The following is a 25,808-nucleotide window of genomic DNA, read 5'->3' as shown; positions in this document are numbered from 1 at the left end:
TTAAATATCTCAGTGCGTTTTATTATTTTGCATATTTTATTTAGTTTAACTTATATATCTTTTTTTGATCAATGAGTGAGTGACACGTGTAGAGGTAACAGACTTTTACTGCAAAAGTACCCCCACTAGTTTTTCTCATCCAATCAAATTATTTCTCTCTCTTCCCTCCAAACGGTTATTTTAAAATATATATATATATATATTACTCGAATATATATATATATACTCTGTTTAACCTAAGTCCCAAATAAATTGCATTATTCATACTCTCTTATTGTTTTCTCTAATCTAATTTCTATTTCATTGAAATTAAATCAATCTTCCTATATCTAGTTCATTATAATCTCATGGCTTCATCATCATCATCTGCTAATAACTCTAACGATTATGATTCTTCATCTGAATCTGGGTTTCTATACCCAGCTCCGGTAAGTGCGGTCAAGCTTCCACCCTATGTTGTGGGCTCTGATGTAGTTGTAAGCCCGGCTGATCTTGATACTGGTAAAATTAAGATCGTCAATCTTGTCTCCGCCAATGTTCATCCACCTTTTTGGGCAGAACATTATGATGAAGTTGTTGCCTTTTTATGGCATCATCCCTTTGGCAAGCTATTGATTGAGAAGCCGGATGTGGTGTACCAGGATATGCTCTGCAAGTTCTGGGCGAGCTGTGTGGTGGGTCAGACGAAGAAAGGACATGCCGTAATTCGAGGCACCATCCTTAATGGTAAGAAACAGGTATTCATTACTTTAAGAAGACTTAGGTCTGCTTTTGAACTGTCTTACATGCCTGAAGATGATTATGAAAATGTTGTCTCATAGACTGAAGCCAAAAACATTTTACCTATTTGTGGTTATTCATGTCCATTAGCTTCAGTGGTTAAAATGAAATATTTAACTGGCATTTGGAATTATCTTCTAAGTACCTTATGTAAATCTTTACAAATGAAGGCAGGCAGTTTTGATCAACCTAATATTCTCGAATTACAACTTTTTCATTCCTTGGTCACTATGAGTAGATTATGCAGGACTTATTTTTAAAAAACTTAGTTGGCCGAGTCAATAATAAGACTTTTACCATACCTTATGGTAGAATTCTTGGTCTCATCATCGAAGTAATCGTTGATGGCGACTTCAGTTTGGCAACTAGCTAGACTGTGGAGTGCAAAGCCATTAATATTAATATTTTTAACAGTCCCAAGGTAACTACGCAGGGATTAACCCAAGCAATGCAGGTTTACCTTGATTTTTGCAGAAGAAGACAAAGGAAACAAGCATTAGAGGAAGTTGTCTCTCCTTCAACGCGATCTGAGTCCAACACTCAATCTGCCAATCAGGAGAGTCAAGGTACTCAATCTCTTGAACCCTTAAACTCTTCCAAATCTACTCCTTCTTCTTCTATTTTTGCTGAACCTAAGTCAAAGGGTCAGCAGTCTGATGAAAACAACTTTTTGTTGAAACTGGAGAGTCAACTCCAAAATTTGTCAAGGCAGGTACAAAGTTGTACTGCCTGAATTAAAAATCTGGAAGGAGCTTCGACTGCTTTAGTGGAAAAACAAGTTGTTAAAACCCCTCCTTCAAAACAAAAGCAAAAACTAAATGCTCAAAAAGGAGCAAAATCTGGAAAAAAAAAAGAGGTTGTTACACCCCTCAAACCAATTGTTTTTACTCCTGAAGCTGGAAATAATCCTCCAGTTTCAGTCTCCAGTTCCACCCCGAGTCAATCTGCTGAGACTTCTCAGGAGAAGTCTGGTGGACCCATCAAGAAATGATGGGTTCACAAAAATAACTAATAATTTACTTGGGTGTGCAGGGCGATCGAAAAAAGAATATCTAGTATCTAGACAGCGCTGCTGGCCGGACTATGACCGGATGTAAGCCCCTGCTGGAAGAGTTCACTGTCCAAGATGGACCGGCAGTGACATTTGGTAATGATGGAAGTGGAAAAACTGAAGGATATGGTATAATCAATAATGGACAGATCCAGTTCACTAAAGTTGCATTTGTTAATGGTTTGAAATATAACCTGATAAGTGTCAGTCAACTTTGTGATGATGGATATAAGATACTGTTCGATATTGCTCAAGGTACCATATTTAACAAGGATTGGAAAGTGGTGATGATTGCTCCAAGAAAGGGTAATGTGTACATCATGGACATGGAACCAGCTCCAAAAGAGCATTGTTTCTATGCCAAGGCTGATGAGGATACCAACTGGCTATGGCATAAACGGTTATCCCACCTGAACTTCAATAATGTCAACAAGTTGTCTAGAAAACAACTGGTGGATGGGATTCCTTTAATTTACTTTAAAAAGGAAAAGCCATGTCCTGGATATGAGATGGGCAAAAAGAAAAGGGCCAGTTCAAAGACCAGGCAAAATTTCAGCATCACTGAACCCCTTCACGTTCTTCATATGGATCTCTTTGGTCCAATGAATGTTCAAACTAAAGCCGGTAAGCAATACACTTTAGTTGTTGTTGATGAATACACCAGATTCTGTTGGGTAGTATTCATCAGATCAAAAAGTGATGCATCTGGTGAAATCATCTCTCTCATCAAAAGAATTGAACTCAAGTATACCAAGAAAGTGTGTCAGTTGCGAAGTGATAATGGTACAAAATTTATAAATAAAGATTTAGAATCATTTTGCAATGATACTGGCATTTCTCAAAACTTCTCTTCAGCTCGTTCTCTAGAGCAAAATGGTGTAGTTGAAAGAAAGAATCGCACATTGATTGAAGCTGCAAGAAGTATGTTATCCGAATCAGGTCTTCCCACCAGTTTTTGGGCTGAAGCTGTGGCAACTACTTGCCATACCCAAAATCGGTCAGTTTATGTCAAGAGACATAGGAAGACTGCATATGAAGTCCTCAGGAATCGTAAACCAAATATTGGTTATTTCCATGTATTTGGTTGTCCAGTTTATATTCTAAACGATTCTAGTCAGTTGGGAAGGTTTGATGCAAATGCTGACGAGGGTGTTTTTGTGGGATATTCAGATATAAGAAAGGCCTATAGAGTTTATAACTATAGACTCCAAAAGGTACATGAGACAGTTCATGTCACATTCGATTAATCAAATAAAGCAATCAATAAAAGACCAAGCCTTGATTTTCTCTAGTTGTCCCAGTTGATTTTGGTGTATCTGATCAAGTTCATCAATCAGTTTCTACACCAAAAGATGTTTCCAGTCACCAAGACTTGGAACCAGTTGCACAGAAGAAAGGCTCCTGTGACACTGCATTTTATCCCTCCATCAGTTTCGATTTACCACATAAACTGGTGATTGGATCAGATGTACGTACCACAACAACATCAAAACCAGTTCAAACCTCTCCAGTTCTTCAAGACACGCCTTTACTTGAAGAAAATCATTATGTCAATCCAACTGACACTGATGATGAAGTTGAAGTAGTTTGGGCTGATCCTTCTTCGGTTGCTACAACTGTTGAGGATCGCCAAGTGACTTGCACTGATGTTGTGCTATATCAACCTAGTCAATACACTAAATGGACAGCAGCTCATCCAATGGAAAAAATTATTGGAGATCCAGATAGTGGGGTTCAGACTAGAAGAGCCACAAACGAGCAATGCTTGAACGTCACCTTCCTATCACTGATTGAACAGAAGAAGATTGATGAGGCTATGGCAGATCCAAGCTGGGTTGAGGTTATGCAAGAAAAGCTCAACCAGTTTGAAAGGAACAATGTTTGGGAACTTGTTCCTTGTCCTCCAGGGTTAAAGAAAGAACCCATTGGTACGAGGTGGGTCTACCGAAATAAGATGGATGAAGATGGCAACGTTGTTAGGAACAAAGCTAGATTGGTTGCCAAGGGTTATTGTCAAGCAGAGGGTGTTGACTTTGATGAAACTTTTGCTCCAGTTCCAACACTTGAAGCCATTAGAATATTTCTGGCTTATGCAGCCCATCTGCAGTTCAAGGTCTTCCAGATGGATGTCAAAAGTGCGTTCCTGAATGGAACTTGGAAGAAGAAGTGTATGTTAAGCAGACTCCAGGCTTCATTAATGAGAAGCATCCTCACTGGGTATACAGACTGAACAAAGCTTTATATGGTCTTCGTCAAGCCCCAAGAGCCTGGTATGATACTTTAACTAAACATCTTCTTAATAATGGTTTTAAAAGAGGTGCAATAGATAATACCTTGTTTATCTTGAAAGAAAAAGGTAATATCTTGCTGGTACAAATTTATGTTAATAACATCATATTCGGGTCAACTGATGATGCAATGTGTGAAAAGTTTTCAAAAATCATGTCAACTAAGTATGAAATGAGTTTCATGGGTGAATTAACATTTTTCTTAGGTTTACAAATCAAACAAACCATAGATGGTCTTTTTTATTAACCAAGAAAAATATATCAGAGATTTGTTAAGAAAATACAAATTTGATTCAATCCATCGAAAAACACACCCATTGCGGCACCTTTAAATTTGGATTCTGACCCAAATAGAAAACCAGTGGACCAAAAAGAATATCGTGGAATGGTTGGTTCACTGATGTACTTAACTGCAAGTCGACTAGATATAATGTTTGCAACATGTTTATGTGCCAGATTTCAGGCTAACCGAAAAGAATCACATTTGCCCGCTGTCAAGCGCATTTTTAGGTACCTGAAAGGGTGCCCTAGCCTTGGTCTTTGGTATCCCAAAGGCTCAGGGTTAGATCTAATAGGTTATTCAGATTCAGATCATGCAGGTTGTAAGATAGATAGAAAGTCTACAACTGGTGGTTGTCACTTCCTAGGGGGAAAACTGGTGAGTTGGACTAGCAAGAAGCAGACGTCAGTCTCCATGTCAACTGCTGAGGCAGAGTACATTTCGGCGGCCAGTTTTTGTGCCCAGATACTTTGGATCAAAAACCAGTTGCTCGATTATGGTATGAAATATACAAGAACCCCAATCTTTTGTGACAACACCAGTGCAATTGCTATATCTCACAACTCGGTGATGCACTCAAAGACAAAGCATATTGACATCAGGTATCATTTTATTCGAGATCATGTTATGAAAGGAGATATTGAAATTCATTTCATCCCCTTTGATAAACAATTAGCTGATGTTTTTACAAAACCTCTTGATGAAAAGACTTTTAAACATCTCATCAGCGAATTGGGAATGCTAAATCCTTGAAACTGGAGACTTTGTTATGAATGCGTCAATAACACTGATGAAGTTCTCCAGTTAAGAAGGTCCAGATGATCTTTGCTCGCCAGGCTATCGAACGCCTTTGTGATACTATCCTAGCACTAACTGATATCTGGATTATCATTCTAGGGGGAAAAGACTCAAAATGTTTTTATGACTAAAATTCATTTTTGCTCAAAAACAGCAACTAGAGAACTTCTCCAATTGAAACCGGCACTAGATTATATCTGGTGTACACGTTTAGTCTTATCTCAAACTGTTGGTCAACCAGATTTTCATAACGGTAAGAATACTTGGTCAATATTTGTGACATGTGATGGTACTCGAGTATTTCAACCCACTCCCAACCGTCACATGACGTGTCAAAACCTTTTTTGATAAAAAGATGTACTTCTTATGGGGATTGTTGCAGGTAGTGGGCGCGTGGGAATACCAGCCGTCGTAGCATTAAATACTTGACAAGTTGGTAATAAATGGTTTTGAATTTCAAATTTTCCAAAAAAATCTAAGTTATAAACGATTTCAAAATTTTGGGGATTAAAATATCCTTTTGTATATATAATGAATGTTTTATTGCCTATATATACCCCCACCAGAATCATTTCTCATTTATTTACTCTCCAATCATCAGAATCGCTTCCTTTCTCTCTCTTCTCAATAAATCAAGAACCCTAATTCCTAAATTCTCAATTTCAGTTTCCAATCAATCTCAAATGGCTCCTAAATCATCTTCTTCTTCTCGTTCTCATGATATGAACTTGCTCACAGCTGAGTATGTTCTATCAGAGAATGTTAAACATGCCATTGGTGCCCCTATCATTTCTAAATCTATAAAATTAAATCCAAACAACCATATGGCTAGTCTTCAAGGGTAACAGGCCGCCGATAGTCTAATCGGGAGAATCCAATCATTTCTTCGTGATTCTCCCCTCGGCGAGTCCTTTTCCCTGAACCCACACAAGATGTATCATGACTTCTTGTGTGAGTTCTGGTACACTGCCTCCAATTCTGATGACGGCTCATCCATCTCCTTCACCTTAAAGGATGGGTTTGTCCCGTGTACCATTACCGCTGATACGTTGAGGGATGCCCTTCACCTTAACTACTGGAGACAAGGTGAGTCTCCAGTTGTAATCTCCCAAAACATCAATTTTCGCCAGGTGCTTCTTGATATGGGCAATGAAGAAGTGCTTGAAAAGGGAGTTTTACGGACCAAGGGACCCATGACAATGAAAGGTCTTTCACCATCCTGGAAGTAGTTTTTCGTCCACTTGGTTGAAAGTTTAGGTGGGAGTTCTAGTGGATTGGACCAGATAAACTCCTTCCAGGCAGAGATGGCATACTGCCTACGGAACGGACTAAGAGTAGACTTCACAAACATCTTGTTCAGAAGCTTGGTGTTCAAATTAAAAGGTAATAGAGGACCTTGCATCCCATTTTCGCGATTTCTATCTCTTTATTTTAAATTAATTCTGGGCAGAGAGGCATACAAAAACACACTCTCTTTATACTCTGTGCCAGAATTATTGAGGAATCTGGACAACCTTATATCCACAACAAATGAGGTCCAGATTCCACCTAAAATGTTGCTAGCATTCGCAAAAACTGACGCACCATTACCAGGTGGCTGAGAAACACAACTGGGCGGGCCTCAAAATAATGAGGGACCCACCAGTTCATCTGGTGGTACAGTGACAGTTGCCGAACCTGGGCAACAGTCTATCCCCACCAGCTCCAGCGTGTCAGTCCTTCCAGCTACCTACCCCGGAGACCTCTCAACAGGTATCCGGGCTGTTCCAAAGGCAAAGAGGTCAAAACAACGTCGTCTTAGGAACTAGTCAGAACTTGCCACTGACACTAGTACCCCAACCAGCTGTTCAGGTACTTCCCAACAAGTACCTGGAGAAAGTCAAAGGGAAACACCGCAAGCAACCACCCTCGAAACTTCTTTAGGAGAGGGTGGTGAAGATGCAACTGGGTCAGCCCAACCCAGATTAGAGTCAGTGTCAGCACAAATCTTGCAGAGCCAAATTTCTGACACTCTAATTGCACGAACCAACGAAGTTTCTGGCTAGTCTCAGCCTGAGATCGAGGTTCCAGAATCTTCGGCCCGTGATATTATGACTGAGGAAAGAGCAGTTGTAGTTGAGGCACCAGTGACCTCTTTCCAAGAAGAAATTCTACAAACTGATGAAACCATTGAGGAAACTCAAACTGGTCATCAGGAGTCTGAACAACTTGTTCAGCCACCCCCAACATTTATGGATCTTGGCATAAATGAGGGTGAGTTTCAACTTGAATCTTCGGATTCAGATGAGACTAAATCTGATCAGGAAATGGCTGATGCTTCTGTACTTAATCAGCTCCCTTCTTTCCTTGGTCAACCCCAAGAACCACAAGTTTCGGTTTCACAACAAGATTTCTCCACACTTCAAGAAATTCCACCACATGCGTCCAGATCACTCTTAAACTCACTCTTTGTGCACATACATACGCCACCGTTGCCATCGTTCACACCTGAGCATTCTCAGCATGAACGAAAACTTAAATCTCCTCCCCTTCTTTCTTCAACAACTCCTCTTCTCTCAACTGGTGCTAGTATAACTAGAGAACCAACGATTATATTACTTCCTCCAGTTGTACCTGTAGCTTTTAGAGCTGGTCCAGTGACACCTTCTCCTCCGTTACTGGATAGCCAGTTCGTGTCTTTTCAAGCCGATCTCTCAAACCTTCTTATGAGGGTGGATGAGATTCAAAAGATACTAGAAAAGAATACCAAGTCCCTCTCCAAGTACCAGAAGGAGCACATTACAAATATTAAAGTAGTTGACCTGGGAATTAATAAAATTTCAGAAAATGAGGACTTGGTATTCAAGAAGCTCAACGAGTTGGTCAATTCCTCCAATAAACTAGCAACATCATTAAAGGAGGCTTTTGCACTAACTCAATCTGGAGTCACATCTTCAATTACCAACCTGCTGAGGACAACTGTTAGATCATTAGAGGTTGATTTGAAGGAGCTTGAAAGACAGGTTAAGTTGTTATCTGAAAAACCTGGTCTAGATATGACAGAGCTTGGTAACCAGTTGGCCTCTTTAGTTACTCAAAAGATAGAGGATACCTTGGCTGCTAGAGAACAACACTTTCTGGAAAAGGTGATTTATGAGATCACCAAGACTGCGGCGCCACGGGTTGATCTCACCCCCATTACATCTGAGATTGATCGGTTGAGGTGCAGTCTGGACACTTTAGCTAGCAAGGTATCTGATCACTCAATTGCAATAACAAATCTGACAACTGAAGTTGGCAAAGAGAAGGAAAAGGAGGTAGTAAGGGAAGCAGTTGCAACTGGGCTCTCTCCAGATGATTTAAAAATACTTCAAGCAATTCAAAAGAGCCAAGACACCACGTGTGGCAATGTCATGACTCAATATCAAGAAATAAATCATTTGTGGAGGACAGTTCGCATTATTTGTGGAGTTTTCAAGGAGTGCAAGAACATGGAATCATGGCAGCCTCTAGGTCGCTTACCAACTAGTCATGGAGACTTTAAAGCAATAAGAAAAGGACTAGATGCTGCCAAGGGGGAAAGGTCTGTTCATGCCCCGCACACTCTTGTTGAAACTCCAAGTTCAGGAAAAGAGATTGTAGCTGTTGAGACTAGTACTGATGCTAGCCAGGTTGTTGCTGCTACCAGTACTGATGCTGGTGAAAGGGGGAATATTGACAAGGGAAAGGGAATGGCCACTGATGAACCAACTAATAAGCTGGCCACTGATATTCCTTTATTAGAATCTAGCGATGTTGATCAGCTACCTCTAGTAACAGAAAGTGAAAGTCAGAAGCCGGAAAAAATTGGAAATATTATTAAGGAAAGGAAGAAACAAATGAGAGTCAATCAAGCTGAATCAAGAAAAACTCTTCCTCCCACTCTGGTTGATGCCACTGACTCACAACTATTGGGTTTGACACTTGTTGAATATAGGAAGATTAAAGAAGATCCAAGAATGGTCAATGCCTTGAGAGAAATGTTGGAGGTTGAACTGGATAAGTACTATCAAAATGATGAAGCTGACCACGATGCCAGATGTTTGAATATATCAGTGGAGAAGGCAAAAGAGGTGAGAACTGAAGGGATTCTCAAAAGAACTGAACAAGTAAAGAAAGTGGTCAAACAGGTATTGAATCCACCCAAGTCTAAGGGAAGAAAACAAAAAGCTTTGCCAAGGGATGCAAACCTGAGGACTTGGGTAGAACCATCTGAACCCACAAATGAAGACATTCGAGCTGCTACTCACAAACTGAGCACGAGCCAGATCAAACTGATTAATGAATCTGAGGCTCGCACATATATATCTAATGTACAGCGTCAAAGGCACAATAAAGGTAAGATCACTGATGTGAAGGTTTCGATCAAACCTGGTGCCAAACACTTTGTGGTTGAGATTCAATATTTTGGTGGACCCAAAAGAACAACTGAGAACCCTGATGTCTATCAGTATGGTCATTCAGAGCATGTGGAGATCCTGAGCTTGTTGGAGAAAAGGCAACACAAGAACAAAGCTGAAAAAGGCTGGGAATATGTATTGCAAATCCTTATCAAGTTCATGGAAAATGTTGAAGAAAGATTGAACTTTGATCTGGAAGATAAGTAGCCAATTTCATCTGTTGCCAAGAGGAGGAAAACTGGCGAAGGGCCATCTGTTTGAGTTTTCCTTCTACTTATCTTCTTGTAATTTTGTTTACTCTCTTGTAACTGATGTAAAATTATTGTATATATAAATCGCCAGATTGTTACCCATAAGATAGATAACTGATAAAATCTACAAACAAATTAAAATTGAACCCAAGGCACCAAATGATCTATAAAATGCCTTGGAAAATTAATAGGTTTTATCCAACTCAAGTATTTCAAACTTATACTTGTATAGAAACAAGTTTGAAAATACTTGGCAATATTTCCGGACAATTAGGGGGAATTTGTTAGGTCCAGTTTTGCTGAAAACTGGAGCTCTCCAGTTGCATCTGGAGAGATTGAAGAATTGTCCGAAATAATTGAAGTCCAGTTGCAATGTATAGTTTATGCAACTGATGACTTGCTCCAGTTGATACCTGAAGAATAACATCTGAAGACATTCCAGTTGAAGTCGAAGACAACAAGTGGAAGAAAGAGAAAGGCAATGGCAGCGAAGCCCAGTTGACTTTCTGATCAGACAAATCAATTGGAGATCCTTCAGTGTAAATGCTCTTACAAAGCTTTACACTGATTACGAGGAGGACATTTTACCCGGACAATAATCTTGTCTGTGGATAAAAGTGCAAAGATGTAGAGTGGTTGAATAAAGTCGCCTTTTGTCTTACGTTATTTAGCACACACACAAAGAATTATTTACTAATACTTTTATGTGTTGTCAACCATATTTATACATCGAAGTTGAGATCCCCATGCTCAACCTTCGACTATAAATAGAGGTCCTTGCACAAACATTTCAACAACTCTTTGCAAAACTCTTTGCAAAAACAAATATACCTGCAATATCGTTGGTGAACTTGTGCAATATTTTCTCAACCGCTAAAAGGAACATTTCACAACTCTAAGTGTTTCGATTGTATAAGAGAATTTCCAAGTATAGATCAATTGTATTTCATAGGTTGTTAGGATATTTACATTCATGTATTATCTTGGTTCCGCAACAACCTTGTATTTTATTTAACAATCTATAAATAAAATACACTTGAAAAATTTCATATTGTCCCACCAATTTACTTTACATTATTTCTTCGTATTTACTTATTCGTATTGTCACCTTAATAAGTAACTTCCAGTTAACCTGGTACACTATTCACTGCAACTGGTCACGTCCAAGTTGGGACTTTCATAAACTACATAAAAAAACAAGTCCAAGTTGATGATTAACATTGATTTCGATCGATTTGATTGTCATATGGAGATGTTTTTGATGATGATTTTGGGTTCAAGAAGAACACTTCGTGCTGACGTCATCACACAGAGGCTTTAGCCTCGTGCTGACGTCATCACGAAGACAGTCTTGATACTTAGAATACTTTGAAATTTTTAATTTTTTAACTTTTCGGTTTCTTGTCGTTTTTCGTGTGTTTTTGTGCAGGTATGGCAGGACAAGGTACTAATGCTCGCATGTTTGTCAAGGAACATAATGCTACTATTGATCTCAGCATTACTCAGCCGGGATGCACACCAGAGTTTCACGGTGTCCTTCAATATCTTACACGCTCTCGTATTTGCTTCGCATTGACCGAGAACCCTCCGTTGGTTATTAGTCTCATTCATCAGTTTTGGAACTCAGCCAGACCATTAGAGATGGGTGCTCATACTATTATTCGCACCACTGTTGTTGATCGTACGTCTCAGTTTACTGCTGGAGACTTACGGTCCGACAGACTTTGCAGAGTCGTTTTGTGACGTTGCTCTCAGACGTATGGGTTATGTAGGTCATTTCACACATCCATATCGTAAGAATCGTATCAGAGGCAAATGGAGATTGCTTGCCTACTATTTATTGAGGTCAATTAGTCATCGGAGTGCAGGTCATGATCAAATGAATATCTTTACTGCTTCACAGATGGTTGCTCTTGTACTGATTAAGCCTTACAACTTTTCTTAGTACATATATGATAATTTCATTAAGTAGTTGAGAGGGTCTTACTTATAAAGTATTTGTTGAAAGTATGAAACACGTATCGGGTGATGGTGTTCCTGCTAATGTTGATAAACCACCATTGTTCGAACACTTGATCAATCCTGACTATGCTGCACCTAGATAAGGTTGATGATCTGGCAAATCTTGTGCCACTAACTTCTGGAGTTGCTAATTCTACTTCTGCTCCAGTTGGTGATGATGTTGGTCCTTCTGGATTACCTGTTACCATTAATGCTGCAGATGATTCAGAAGATGATGAAGAAGAGGTAGCAAGACAACCAAAAAGAAGAAGAAGACAAGGAAAAGGGATTGACGTTATGGAGAGACTGCAAACTTCTCAGCGATCTCAGTCTGAAGTTGATAGAGATTTTGATGACTATCAAGCTGCTATGGAGAGGTCTCATGCACCTACTTCGGGTGATACTCCATTAGTTGCTGCTCTACAAGCTTCTGTTACTGATGTTCCGGTTTCGGTGTCTACAACTTCTGTTGATACTTCGGTTGCTACTTCTGTTGGTAAGAAGAGGCCGGGAACCAAGTCAAGATTCGTTTAGATTGTTCTCATGCTAGAGTTATTGAGGCTACAACTGTTATGGTTTCTTCTCTTCCAAAGTTGTCAGTTTGTCAAGAGCCAGAGCCAGCAATTCAAGCTCCTAGGCCTTCTTCTACTCCAGTTCAAGTCGTAGTTCCTGTTTCTACAACTATGGGACATCTGTTGTTGCCTCTACAAAGACCTCAGATGCCTCCATCAAGTACTTTTAGTGCTTGTATGCCTTCATTTGAAGCAACGATGCCACCGCCTGCCTTTACATCTAACATTGCTTCTACTTATGGTTCAGCTTTGCCTATGCAAATCTAGTTGAGTCAAGTGATTTCTAAGAGCAAATTGTTAGAGATGAGAGTTACAGCCTTGGAAAGACAGATGAAATGCCAAGCTGAGAAACACCAAGAAGAGTTGGATTTAATGACAACTCTTCTTCATTCACTTAGTGCAAGAGTTGACCAATTCATGGCTCAAGGGGGAGATAAGAGTACTTGTAAGGATGATGAGCTTGCTAAGAAGCGTAGAGATGATGATCATGAAGATCAAGATCCAGCTGCTCAAGATCTTGATCAGACTCAACCCAAGATAATTGAAAGAGATGGTGCGCCAGAGAATGAAGGTCAAGATGTTGTGATTACTTCAGAAACTGCAGACATTCAGGGGGAGTGGCCAAGACAGAGAGAGTCAGAGATTGCTGGTATAACTGGTGCTAGTACATCTGGGACTCAGAAAGATAAAGGAAAAGCTGTGGTGGTTGCTCCAGATGTAGACCCTGATGATGATCCAGAGTCAACGAAAGATGAGCAAAATTCCAATTCACGTAACTCCAATTCTAGTAAAAATCCTGATTATCACAATCCACGGAGACTGAGATCTGAACAGGATAGAATAGAAAGGGAGATTCAAGAAAAGTTTGCGAATGATCCTCATAATCTTGTTGATGAAGAATCTAAAGTATGGGAAAATCTTAGCATAGAGGTTAATCAAGTGAATAGAGACCTTGATAGTGATCAATGGTCAGATTCAGTTCATCATTGGAGAGATAGAAGACGACTAAGGATTTTGAATAAAATGTCGTCTGGCTCTGACTCTAGTTCTGATGATCTTGAAGATTCAGATTATATACCTTAATGTTAATGATTTTTGTACTTAAGATAATTTATAAGATAAATATTAATGTATTAAGTAGTTACATTGTATTTATGATATAATATTATTTTTGTTATTTAAAGTGGATAAAGATTATAAGATATATATTGATGTAATTATTACATTATATTTATGCTATAGTATTATTTATTTTAAATACTTTGTTTTTTATGTATTTATACTTGTTTCTTATTTATGTCTTGACTTATATATTTTATGTTCTTTGTCTTTGTATATTTGAACTATTAAATTGCAGAGAAGATCCAAATAAACGCATTGGACGGTATTGATGCTGTTGATGATGATTTAGATAGTATCAATGATGAAGATCTGGAAGAAGGAGAATTTGTTTCTGAAGCTGACAGAAAAAGGTTACTTGATGTACCTTATGACTTTGATTGTGTCTTTAATGATGATCAAGACATTCAAGTTGAACCAGTCGCTATAGAAGAACATCTCAGACTTAATCCGATCAGACATAGTCCAGATGATCCAAGGAATACTGCAAAGTTAATGTTTAGGGTATATGCAAACTTGACATTTGAAGAACATGAATATGTTGTGCATATAGGTTGGAAGGTTGATGCTACGCGCAGGTTTGATATTGGAAGGTTTAATATACCACCGGTGGAGCAAGATAATCAGTTTGTTATTAACAGATTGATTCCAGTCTATAGAGGACATACTGGTTTGGTGATACGTGATATGTATAAGCCATCGATGTTTTGGGAGTTTATCTCAGACAAGGATGCACCAAAATACTTCTCAGTGATACAAAGTTGGTTTTATGATCATAGAATCGATTTGTTCGTTATCAAGAGAAAAGCAGGATGCCAATACATTGCAATTAGTCAAAGACATTTCCACTCTCTCAATTGTAACACCCCAACTAAGGCGGAACAATGAGATGTAGAGAAAGTCGAGTATTCAAAACAAAGGATTATAAATAACATTCACCATAGCATTATTTGATAAAAAGAATTTACAATGTACAAACATGTGAACCAATTTCCAAGTACAAATGCGTCCACCATACTTGGATATTAAGTCCACGAACCAAATAACAAGCACATGAAATAGTAAACTACAATGATCAAGGCGGATTCCATTGCCTATCACAAGGTTTGATCTTTGACTCCAAAGTGCAATGCAAATAATCAGGAAGCATATAAATCGTCAATGCTTAAGCTTATTTCCTGAAAAGCATGAAAAAAAATTGTCAACTACGAAAACGTAGTTGGTGAGTGCATAGGTTTTTATATAAATCTTGGTACATGCCTATTTTAACACTTAGAAAGTATATTATTGTTACATTTCGAAATTCCCAAACCTAAGACCGACAAAATTCTCATATCAAACCATCAAGCTTTCCAAATACTATAATGTCATTTCAAGACTTAGAAGAATTGATGGTAACTTATAAATTTCTCATTTATCAAAATCATTATGAGAGAAAATATATCAATCGATTTATCGTATATCATACCCAAAATCATTCGGTTATCAATATTCCATTATCACCAAATTCAACAACTTTCAAGATTCCATATAGGGTCCAATACCCAAACCGTATGTTCAATTCATAATATTCAACATAATAATATCAATTTCATTTAGCCACAAGGGCATAATTCAAGTAATTTTTGATGAGTAAATGCTTGAGCCATTACTACTACCATTTTATCAAGTCCAACAATATATATATAATTCATTTCATAATACAAGCTGTCAATCAAGTGCCGTATTAATAATAATAGGGTCGTGCCATGGAGACGACCATTCAAATTCAAGGTAGCTAAAGCACCACTATGGTCGGACTGGAAGTGAGGGTCGTCACGAAGGCAACCAACCTTCCACCGTTACACTTATGGGTGGGTGGACGAAACCTAGTTGCACAACTCTCTAACTATAGGCCTCCACTTTCGGAGTAAATAGTAGTGCACCGAAAGAAAACGGGTTGACAGAACTCAAGCTCATCATAAAACATTTATCACCTTGAACATACGAAACAAATTCATTTCATAATCATTATATCAAGAATCATTTCATATATATATATAAGCAATTTAATTTATATATCATGTTTTTCACCCCGATAGTTAAATACATAAAATAAATTGAAAGGGGGCTATGACTCACCTTGATATGCCGAGCATTATATCTATATATCCAAAATGGGTACTTCCCATCTATTGCTTCTTTGATCATATATTCCATCATGGTCCTCATCCACATTTCAAAGCCAAGACTATCCCTACGAGAGGACTAATATACATAAGTTCCTATCTTAAGCCATTACCTAGAAATGTCACTTTCATTATGTTGCTATGAATTGTGGGATCCAAGTATATTGCTAACATTCGCATCGTTTTGGTTGTAGAGATTTATGGTGAGAAAGGTTACTTTCATTACATACGTAGTTATAAGTTGTTAGATTTTCCGTAACTTGGCTTCATTTGTGGTTTCACTTGGTATATTAGGTTATCATATAGAAATGCTATATTGAGTTATGTTATCCTTATTCATCATTTGTTGTGTAACCGATTTTAGCGCGAATTAGCATTTGTGATAACAATATATAGCTTGGTTAACATAATTACTTATGCCTATCTCACTTAATTATCTTTGTTTTATTTTGATTACACTTATCTCATGAAATTCGTTTAAGTGTTATGGGCCATTATCAATTGGGCCAAAATGTGATGGGTTTTTAAGTGACTTGGGCTTAATTTAGTTATTGGGCTTAACCTTATTTGGGTTATGTGCTTAATGGGTTATATTGGTTATTGGACTTTATGGCTTGTTGGGCCAAGTGGGACTACTGATTTATGGTTCTATGGGTTTAGTATTTGGGCCGGGTTAGCCCATTATGGTCTTTAGTGCATCTTTTAGCCCATTATACAAATGGATAGTTTCCTTTCAAATTTTATGTTTTTAATTCAGATTTTTATAAAATGTTGGCTACTATTTTGGAGTAAAGCCGAATTATTTGGACCTTCATGATTTTTACACAGTGACTTATATGTATCTAGTATTTTTGTGAATTTTTGGTGAATTTTTAGATGATGTTTGGTGTCCTTAAAAATTATCCAAACACAAACTGTCCCGAATGGGCACTGCTTGCGACATCAGAAGTTTTATAAAAGTTCTTGGGGTTTTGATTGTTCGAAAAATCACATGATTTTATTTTAAGTTCAGGTCACATTGAAATTACTCCCTACCAAGTATGAATTCCAGGGAGCCTTTTGGTTTAGGAGATAAAAATTGTTAAAGTTTATAAAATATTCATACCAAATTACAGTTTTGACCAGTTTTAGTAGAAAAATCATATCTTTTATTTGGTTCAGTATTTTTGAGTAATTCAGTTGGAGGTTAAACTTAACTCGTTTATCTACATTTTTTATTTTGAAGGTTTTTCTTGAATCTGCCCTCACATCTTCAGTTCACCCGATTTAAGATAGAAAATTATTTCTGTCAGAAAGTTCTTGATTATATCAACTCACCAATGGTGTTAGTTGCTTCTCTTAGCCTCTAAATTACCATTAACAATATTATCACTTTATTTTGTATCTCTTAACATCAATTATTTAGCTTTCGAACAAATTTCAAGATCATTCATCATCATTTTCATCTGAGCTTATACAAAACATAATTGATTAACATGATTCTTGCCAAAACATCTCTTGAACATCCTAAAAACAACATGCATGTAAAGATCTTGTATTTTCTCAACATAAAATGCATTATTTACTTGTAAAACACATATTTACTGATAATTAAACTCAAAAGCATTAATGGATCATTGAAAAGTTTATAGATAAAGATGTATTGAAATAAGTTTTGAGAGAACAACCTTAGATGGATCGAATATGGTGGTGATGGGGCTGATTTTTGAGACTTTTGACCACCAAGTCGGCTTCATGCATGATTCTCAATGATAGATCAACAAGAAGGGTTATTATTACAATAGTTTAGATTAAATTTGAGTTCCGTTTTGGGTTGCATGTGGCTCAAAATCAAGAAGGAAGAGGACTGTTCGGACAGCCTCCTGGTCGTCAGTTTTGAGGCTGTTGGAGGCTGATTTTGCATCATCATCCATGCTCCAACCCTTCATGGCTTTGCTCCTTACATTATAGAAATGATCACTTGTTTGTTTGATGATTTATTGCTAAGTTTTAGGGGTGTTTTTGCCCCATTTTTCTGCTGGAAACCAAAAAGAGAAAGAGAGAGAGAGCTGAGAGTATCTTTAGGAGTGTGTGTGAGTTGTTTGAGTGTAAAATGAGAGAGTGGTGGTTCTCCCAAGCCTTCATCACGTGAAGGAGGTCAGGGAAATGGGTTGGGAGAGTGTTTATTGGTCAAGTGAAGTGGTATGGTGATCCTCATTGGCTAGCTCAAGTGGTGGAGTTGTGGTGTAGGTGTATTTGGTCCAAAATGGTGTCTAAGTTCAAAATGTGGGTGTGTTTTGGATTAGTTGATACATTGTTGGTTAATTCATGTAAAATATGAGAGTTTAAGAATAAATGAACTAGTTGTAAGAGTTTTATAAATGTAAGCTAGCTAGTTATAAATTATGGTTACAGTTTTATTAGTTGTATGTCTTATACATGCATATATATGTATGTCATGTGTATATAATTTTTATAAAATTTTCTTGATGTACCTTCTATATTTGAGTTGTTGATTACATTTTGAATGCATAGAGACTTGTTTGTTAGATTAAATACTTATAAACTCGTTGTTACTTTACATATTCTTGAAGTTGATTTGATTGATTATGGTTACATTCTTATAAGATTGTCATTATTTCTTTACTTTGAGATTGTCTCATGTTTTGGCATTTCTAAGATAACTAGCTATTTTTGGACATTCCATTGAACTAGAGAAAAAGTATCACTATGCCTTAATGTCTAGAAGGTAAATCCTCTCAATAATCCTCTAGAATTATATATCTAGATAAGTCCAAGTAAATTGTCCTAGTTAGAAAATGAGGGTTGTTACATCAGTGATTCTGATATGATATATTTGGAAAGAAGATGGTTTGTTAATCTTCGGAAAAATGGAACTACAAATTTCTATTGGCAAAGATTTCAAAAGGAAAGAATTTGGAATTTCAGTGATAGAGGTTTGAAGACTGAAGATAGGTTGATTAAACTTACGCCAAAGAAGAAGATTAAGAATCCAGATGGCACATTTCAGTTTGTTCAGAGAAAGATTAAATGTGTTGAAGAAGTTCCTACTATCAAATGGGACCAAGATATGCCGATAACAATGACATATTGGCAGATAGATATCAAGTCAGGCGAAGCACATACGTTTCTTGATAATTCAAAGGAACAGATGTTGCTACGCATGTATGATCCAATGCAAGTAGTCAATTTGTCAAGAGGTGATCAGAGAAGACTCTTAGATACACCTTGTTCAGCTGTGAGATTTTGGAGAGTTGAAGAAAGGCGTTATCGCAATATTCTCGTACATTGTTTACAAGAGAGAATGCATGCGAATAGCACAAGACTTCTATTTAATGGATGACTTTGAAGTTCAAAGTTACAAAACGACTTAAAGAAATCTAGTCGCTAATGTCAAGGGGGAGTCTGTAGATACAGATTTGTGTGACAATAGCAACATAGATTTGATTAACGTTTTTGTCTTAGGAATATGTGTGTAATCGTTTAAATAATAAGTCATTTGGACTTACGTATGTATTTAAAGATTATGTTTGAACTTCAATATTATATCTGTTTATGGTTATTATTGTTGTTTGTGTGTTATATTGTTGTTTTGCAAGTACAAGAACATAGAACCAATGTTTATATGTGTCATAGAACACTTAAACGATGGTTGGATGTTATGTACAGGTCAAACAAAGTCAAACAAGAACCAAAGGGACGACCCTCGTGCTAACGTCATCAGCATGAAGGATTGCCCTCGTGCTGACGTCAGCACGAGGGCGATTGGTCTTTGTTAGTTAGGCTTATGGACTTCGATTAAGGCCTAAGCCCATATGAACCAAAACCCTAATAGTATAAATACAAGACTAATTCACGAAAATTAGTGATGAACTTTTGATGAATTCACGAATTGACTTGAAGTGTTGCTCGTGTGATCTTCTTCACGAACCAACAGCTGGTGCACATCCTTAGGTTGATTAATTACTCATTAGTTGACAAAATGCAATAGCAATCTAGTTATCTCAAGAGGATTCCGCACTCTTGACATAACGAATCACGTCTTATTACGATCCATACAACAATAGGGTACCTTACATATATATCACTATATATATATATATCTTTGCGTGAACATAAACACTCGTATTTGGTTACAATAGTGACACGGCTCTACGGATTCACCTTTATCAACCAACGTGACAATCGTGAATCTACAAGCCAACCAAAGTCGGGTGTGTGTTTGCGGTTCGTGCGTGAGATCGAGTATTACCCACAAAATTACTATATGAGTGTTCTTATAGTTTCTCACTCTAGGATTTGCTAGTTTCTCTCTCTACACTCTCTTGTTTAGAATCATGCATACACACACCCTATTTGTAGGCAAAGGACAAAAACTTTCAAATCCCATTGGATTCGAGTGTTCTCATGTCAAGCCCATAAGTCTATTAGGGTTTTGGCCATGTTTGAGAGTTCTTGTGTACAAGCATGCTTTTTCTTGTTTCCACAGGAACTCTCAAAGCTGTTTGATTGTTCTCTCCACAAGCAACGTTTGCTAGTTCCCCAGAACTCTCAAACCATTTGAGTGTTCTCTCCACAAGCAACTATTTGCTCGTTCACGAGAACTCTCAGAAGACTATTTGAGTGTTTTCTCCACAAGCAACTATTTGTTCATTCCCGAAAACTCTCAAATGACTATTTGAGTGTTTTCTCCACAAGCAACTATTTTCTCGTTCTCGAAAACTCTCAAATAACACTTAGGAATATTTGAGTCATGTTTCTGCTGCAGTCGAGACGCATCAACAACAATAACTCAGCTAACATTTCTACATAAGTAAAATACGATGCAACAACAATTAGCTCAGACAATGTTTCTACAGTGGTAAATACGCTGCAACAACATTGTCCGTATAACCTATTGGAAATGTAAACTAAGTTAATGTTTCTATATTAGTAAATACGATGCAACAACACTTAACTTAAACTCCCATTGGAAGTATATTAAGATAATATTTCTACGTCAGTAAAATACGATGCAACAATATTATCTTAATAACTCATTATATGTAATGTTTACATTCATGTCGAGAACTTGCAAAACATAAATAATAAACAAACATATAAACATAATAGGATCCAATTTGATCAACCATATATGCCAAGATAATATTTTCAATAAACGGTAATTACAAGATAAATTACAAGACTTGAAATAAATAAAATACGTCACACATCTAGAATGCTTCTGTCACCAAGGGATATGAACCAACAAATGTAAAGACACTTATTTGAAGGCGGAAAAGGTCCCATAAAATCTATACACTAAACATCAAATACCTCACAAACCTGAATGAAGTTTTGTGGCATTTCATCCTTCTTGGTGATGTTCCTTTGACGTTGACAAGCTTCATACGTCTCCACCAATGTTTGAGCTTCCTTAATGGTAGGCCGATAAAAACCTGCATCAAATACTTTCTTACTGGTAACAGAAGGTCCATAATGACCACCGATTGGCCCTCGATGACATCCATCCAAGATCAAATAAGTTTCTCCTCCCAAAACACATCTTCTAATCATTCCATCTGCACATACACGAAACAAATATGGTTCCTTCCAAAAGTAATGTTTCACATTGGAAAAGAACTTTTTCCTTTGTTGATGTGTCTATCCTTTAGGAAGTAACCATGCAACAAGATAATTAGCTAAATCTGCATACCATGGAACAACAGATTCAACACTCATCAAATATTCATCCAGGAAGGCATCATCTGTATCCTCTTCCCTCAATTCCTCACGGTGAGGATCCTGAAATCTACTTAAGTGGTCGGCCGCTAAATTTTCAACCCCTTTCTTATCCTTTGTCTCAAGGTTAAACTCTTGCAAAAGCAAAATCCAACGTATGAGACAAGGTTTAGCATCTTGTTTGGCAAACAAGTACTTTAGGGCTGAATGATCGGTAAAAACTACGGTCTTACTAAGCACTAAGTAGGATCTAACTTATCTAATGCATAAACAACCGCAAGCAACTCTTTTTCAGTAGTAGTGTAATTCTGTTGAGCACTATTAAGAGTCTTGCTAGCAAAATAAATAGGACGAAAATGGTTAGCTTCTAGTTGTCCTAAAACAGCTCCAACTGCAAAATCAATTGCATCACACATTAGTTCAAATGGTTGAGACCAATCGGGAGAAACCATAATGCGTAAATGAGTCAACCGGTCTTTGAGAAGTTCAAATGCCTTTAGAGAATCCGAGTTGAACTCGAAAGGCACATCTTTCTCAAGCAAATGGGTCATAAGTTGGAAAGACACTTGTCAAAATAATCACCAAAGACCAAAAAGTCATCCATGAAAACCTCCAAAAATGTCTTCGACATGTCTTGGAATATCGCGATCATGCCCTTTGGAAGGTGACGGGAGCATTACATAGTCCAAATGGCATCCTACGATAAGCATAGTCCAAAAGGACATGTAAAGGTCGTTTTCTCATGATCATTGGTGTCAATGAATATTTTAAAGTACCTAGATAAACCAAGAAAACAAAAATACTCGTTACCGGCTAACCATTCGAGCATTTGGTCAATAAAGGGTAAAGGGAAGTGATCCTTACGGGTCACATCATTCAATTTCCTATAGTCAATACAAACACGCCACCTGGTGACCGTTCTAGTAGGTACAAGTTCATTACGGTCATTGGTCACTACAGTCATTCCCCTCTTTTTTGGTACGCAATGTACCAGACTAACCCATGTTCCTAGGTGTCAGAGATAGGATAAATAATACCCGTATCTAAAAGTTTAATTATGTCTTTCTTAACGACATCTTTCATAATCGGATTAAGTCTCCTTTGTCTTTGAACACTTGGTTTACAAATTTCATGCAAATTTATCTTATGCTTGCAAAATTCGGGGCTTATTCCGGGTATGTTAGATGTACGCCAAGCAAAGGCCCTTTTATGGGGACCTAAGGACAGTCATTAACTTACATTTTTCATCATCCAAAAGTGATGATGAAATGACAACAGGGAGAAGTCACTTACCTTCGAGGATTGCATATTCCAAGTTCTCGGGAAGTGGCTTGAGCTCCAAATCAGTTGGTGGATTCTCCACCGAAGTTTCAATCTTCAAACCATCCCTTTCTATCTCCTCAAAAGTCTCATCCTCCGGTGGTGTCTCATCAGTTCTTAATTCCATGATCTCTCTCTCCATTTCTTTAACCATTACTTGCTCTTCTTCACTATAAGCAAACAAAGCTTCTCCTTCATCTGTGTCCAAAAAATTCAGCAAATCCAAAGCTTCATCCTCTTCAAAAACATCAATCCTGAAACAAGAATCATTATTTGAGTAAGGATGTTTCAAAGCTTTATCAATTGAAAATGAAATTCTATCATTTCCTATCCCTAATGAAATGACCTTATCTTTAACATGAAAAATGGCATCGGCCGTATATAAGAAAGGACGGCCTAAAATAAGAGGCACCTTAGTGTCCTCTTCCATTTCAAGAATAACAAAATCGGCCACAAAGACAATATGGCCTACTTTAACACACAAATTTTCAGCAATCCCCATGGGATACTGAAACGAATAATCGGTGAGCCTAATGCTCATCTGAGTTGGCTTCAATGCCGCTAAAGATAGTCTTCTATAAACTGAAAATGACATTAAATTAATGCTAGCACCAATATCGGCTAAAGCATCACAAGTGAATTTAGCATCAAAAGGACAAGTAATCAGAAAACTCCCTGGATCTTCTAACTTAGGTGGAATCTGATTTTTCACAATTGCCGAGCACTCCGCATTGAGGAAAGTAGCCTTAGCTTCCTCTAGCTTCCTCTTGTCCGTCACAAGCTCCTTTATGAACTTAGCGTAGTTCGACATACCTGAAAGTAATTCAACCAAAGGAACATTAATATAAACTGAATTAATCATGTCAATGAACTTACCACATTGCTCCTTGATCTTGTCTTTCCTCAATTGTTGAGGAAATGGAATCTTCTGCTTATAAGCCTTGACTTCAGGTTCAACAAACGCCGGTTTAGCAACCAGTGTAGCTGTAGGTGGAACGGCCGGTGGTGTCACAGCTGGGTTTGGCTCCACTACAATCTCCTCATCAACTTGTTCATCTTCCTCCTCGTCACTATCATCCAGCAAAGAAGCACTAGTAGCACTATAAATAGGAGAAGGAATAGGAGAATTAACTACTTTACCGGACCGAGTAGTAATAGCATTTACATGCTCATTCCTAACATTAGGGTGTTGATACTTATTACCTCCATCATTTGAACTTGAAGGCTTAGGATTTTGTTGGGTATTACTTGGTAAAGAACCTTGTTGGCGATTGGAATTACCTATCCCATAAAGCCTCACACTCAAATCATTAATTGCCGTTTGTTGATTCTTAATGTTTTGATTTAAATTCTCATTAAAAGCTATGATATCAATGTGCTAGTTGTCATTCTTCTTCTCTTATTTCGTCATAAACTTCTTCACAAGCTTCCGAAGCTCAGCATTAGGATCAACAACTTCAGTAGGTTGATCTTGATTACCTCCTTGCCATGTTGCTCCCAATCTAGACCTGTAATTTCCAGCACTATTAGAATTAATATTAGAGTTAGAATTACCTTGGTACCGGTTTTAATAAGTTCCATTCCTTTGAAACAGCCCCCGACTTGCAATTGGAGGTTGGTATTGGGTTTGAACATAATCAACTTCTTCATTTCTCGGCACTTTATCACAATCCTCCGTATAATGTCCATCACCACAATGATCTCAACCCGCAACGGCAGTTTTCAAATCCCTCTCAAGCATCCCAAATCTACCATTCATAATAGCAAACTTCTTGTCCATATTGCTCGAGAGTGCCTTAATTTCAGCCACAACATCATTACTTCCACCACTATCAACCCGAGAAACACTCTTCCTACCCACCTTAACAAGTTCCGGTTTAGTCATACCCGCCTCTCGAGTCACACTAGTCTAACCATGTCCCCCGTCATCTTATAGGCTTCATTATAAGTAGCATTATTAATATTACCCCCACAAGCACAATCTAATTCCCTTTGAGTACGGCGATATAAACCCCTAAAGAAGATAAGAATGTGCTCATTTAATTGAATGTCATCCCCGGACATTTTCTCATCGACTCCTTCAAACGTTTCCAAGCATCAACCAAATCCTCATCCCGCTCTTGCTTAAATGACCTAATTTCAAGTTTCAAAATTTCAAAGTTTCAAAAACTTTAGCTGGAAAGAACCGCTCAATGAAAGCTTCCCTCATTTCATTCCAAGTCTCGAATATGTTCGCCTCAAGTTCATCATACCAATTCACAGCCTCTCCCGTGTGAGACAAAGGGAACAATTCAAGCTTAACATGCGGCATTTGAGTCTCCCCATACTTAAACAACCGACATACCTTCTTAAACTTCTCCATGTGATCATATGGATCCCACTTATGCACCCCATCAAACTGATTCTCTTCAACACGGGTTATATGGTTTCCCTTAACATTGAAATTCGGTGCGGTTGGTGGAGGATGAATAGCCGAACCCCTGTTTGGTGCAATGAGTCGGGTACTCTTCCCAATAGTCCTATCAAAAGGATGAAACATATCGTCATCCATGTTCCTAGGTGTAGTAGAAGGTGTAAGTTCTGGTGAAGACGATGGTGTAGTATGCGGTGAAGTTTTCGATGGAGTTGGTTGTTTATCCTCTTTATTCTCCGGTTTTGTGGAGTTGGAAGGAGTTTCGGATTCAAGGTTTAAGTCTAATGGATCTATTTTGCTAGATGTAGAGGTAACAGTTTTAGAAGGTTTCTTCCCACGTCTCTTGGTTTTTCTCGGATTAGATTGAAGGCTCACTAATGGTAAAGCAGAAGACTTCAAGTTCATCAACTAAGAAAGAAAACCTGAAAACACAAACAAAGAAAACTCGTCAAACGCACCAGGTTACACAAGCAAAACAAAACAGAAAATTAAAAACTAAACTTAAAAACTAAACTAAGAAAACAAGTAACTCTCTTGTACGTGAATACAAGAAGGGATCAACTACAAAATCTCAAACTATAACTCCTCAAACTAGTCCCTGGCAGCGGCGTCAAAAACTTGATTTGTG

General features: G+C 37.8%; 1 protein-coding gene across 1 annotated transcript; it reads right to left on the bottom strand.

Annotated features, from left to right (window-relative positions):
• Positions 1-24,913: 24,913 nt before the first annotated feature.
• On the bottom strand, positions 24,914-25,585 carry LOC122604289. Its single transcript, XM_043777176.1, has one exon. The coding sequence runs from the start codon at positions 25,583-25,585 to the stop codon at positions 24,914-24,916; it is 672 nt and encodes a 223-aa protein (XP_043633111.1).
• Between the last annotated feature and the right edge of the window lie 223 nt (positions 25,586-25,808).

This window comes from Erigeron canadensis, chromosome 6, assembly GCF_010389155.1.
Source record: "Erigeron canadensis isolate Cc75 chromosome 6, C_canadensis_v1, whole genome shotgun sequence".
NCBI lineage: Eukaryota > Viridiplantae > Streptophyta > Magnoliopsida > Asterales > Asteraceae > Erigeron > Erigeron canadensis.
The sequence above is the reverse complement of the archived record's forward strand: the minus strand, read 5'-3'. Positions and strand labels throughout refer to the sequence as shown.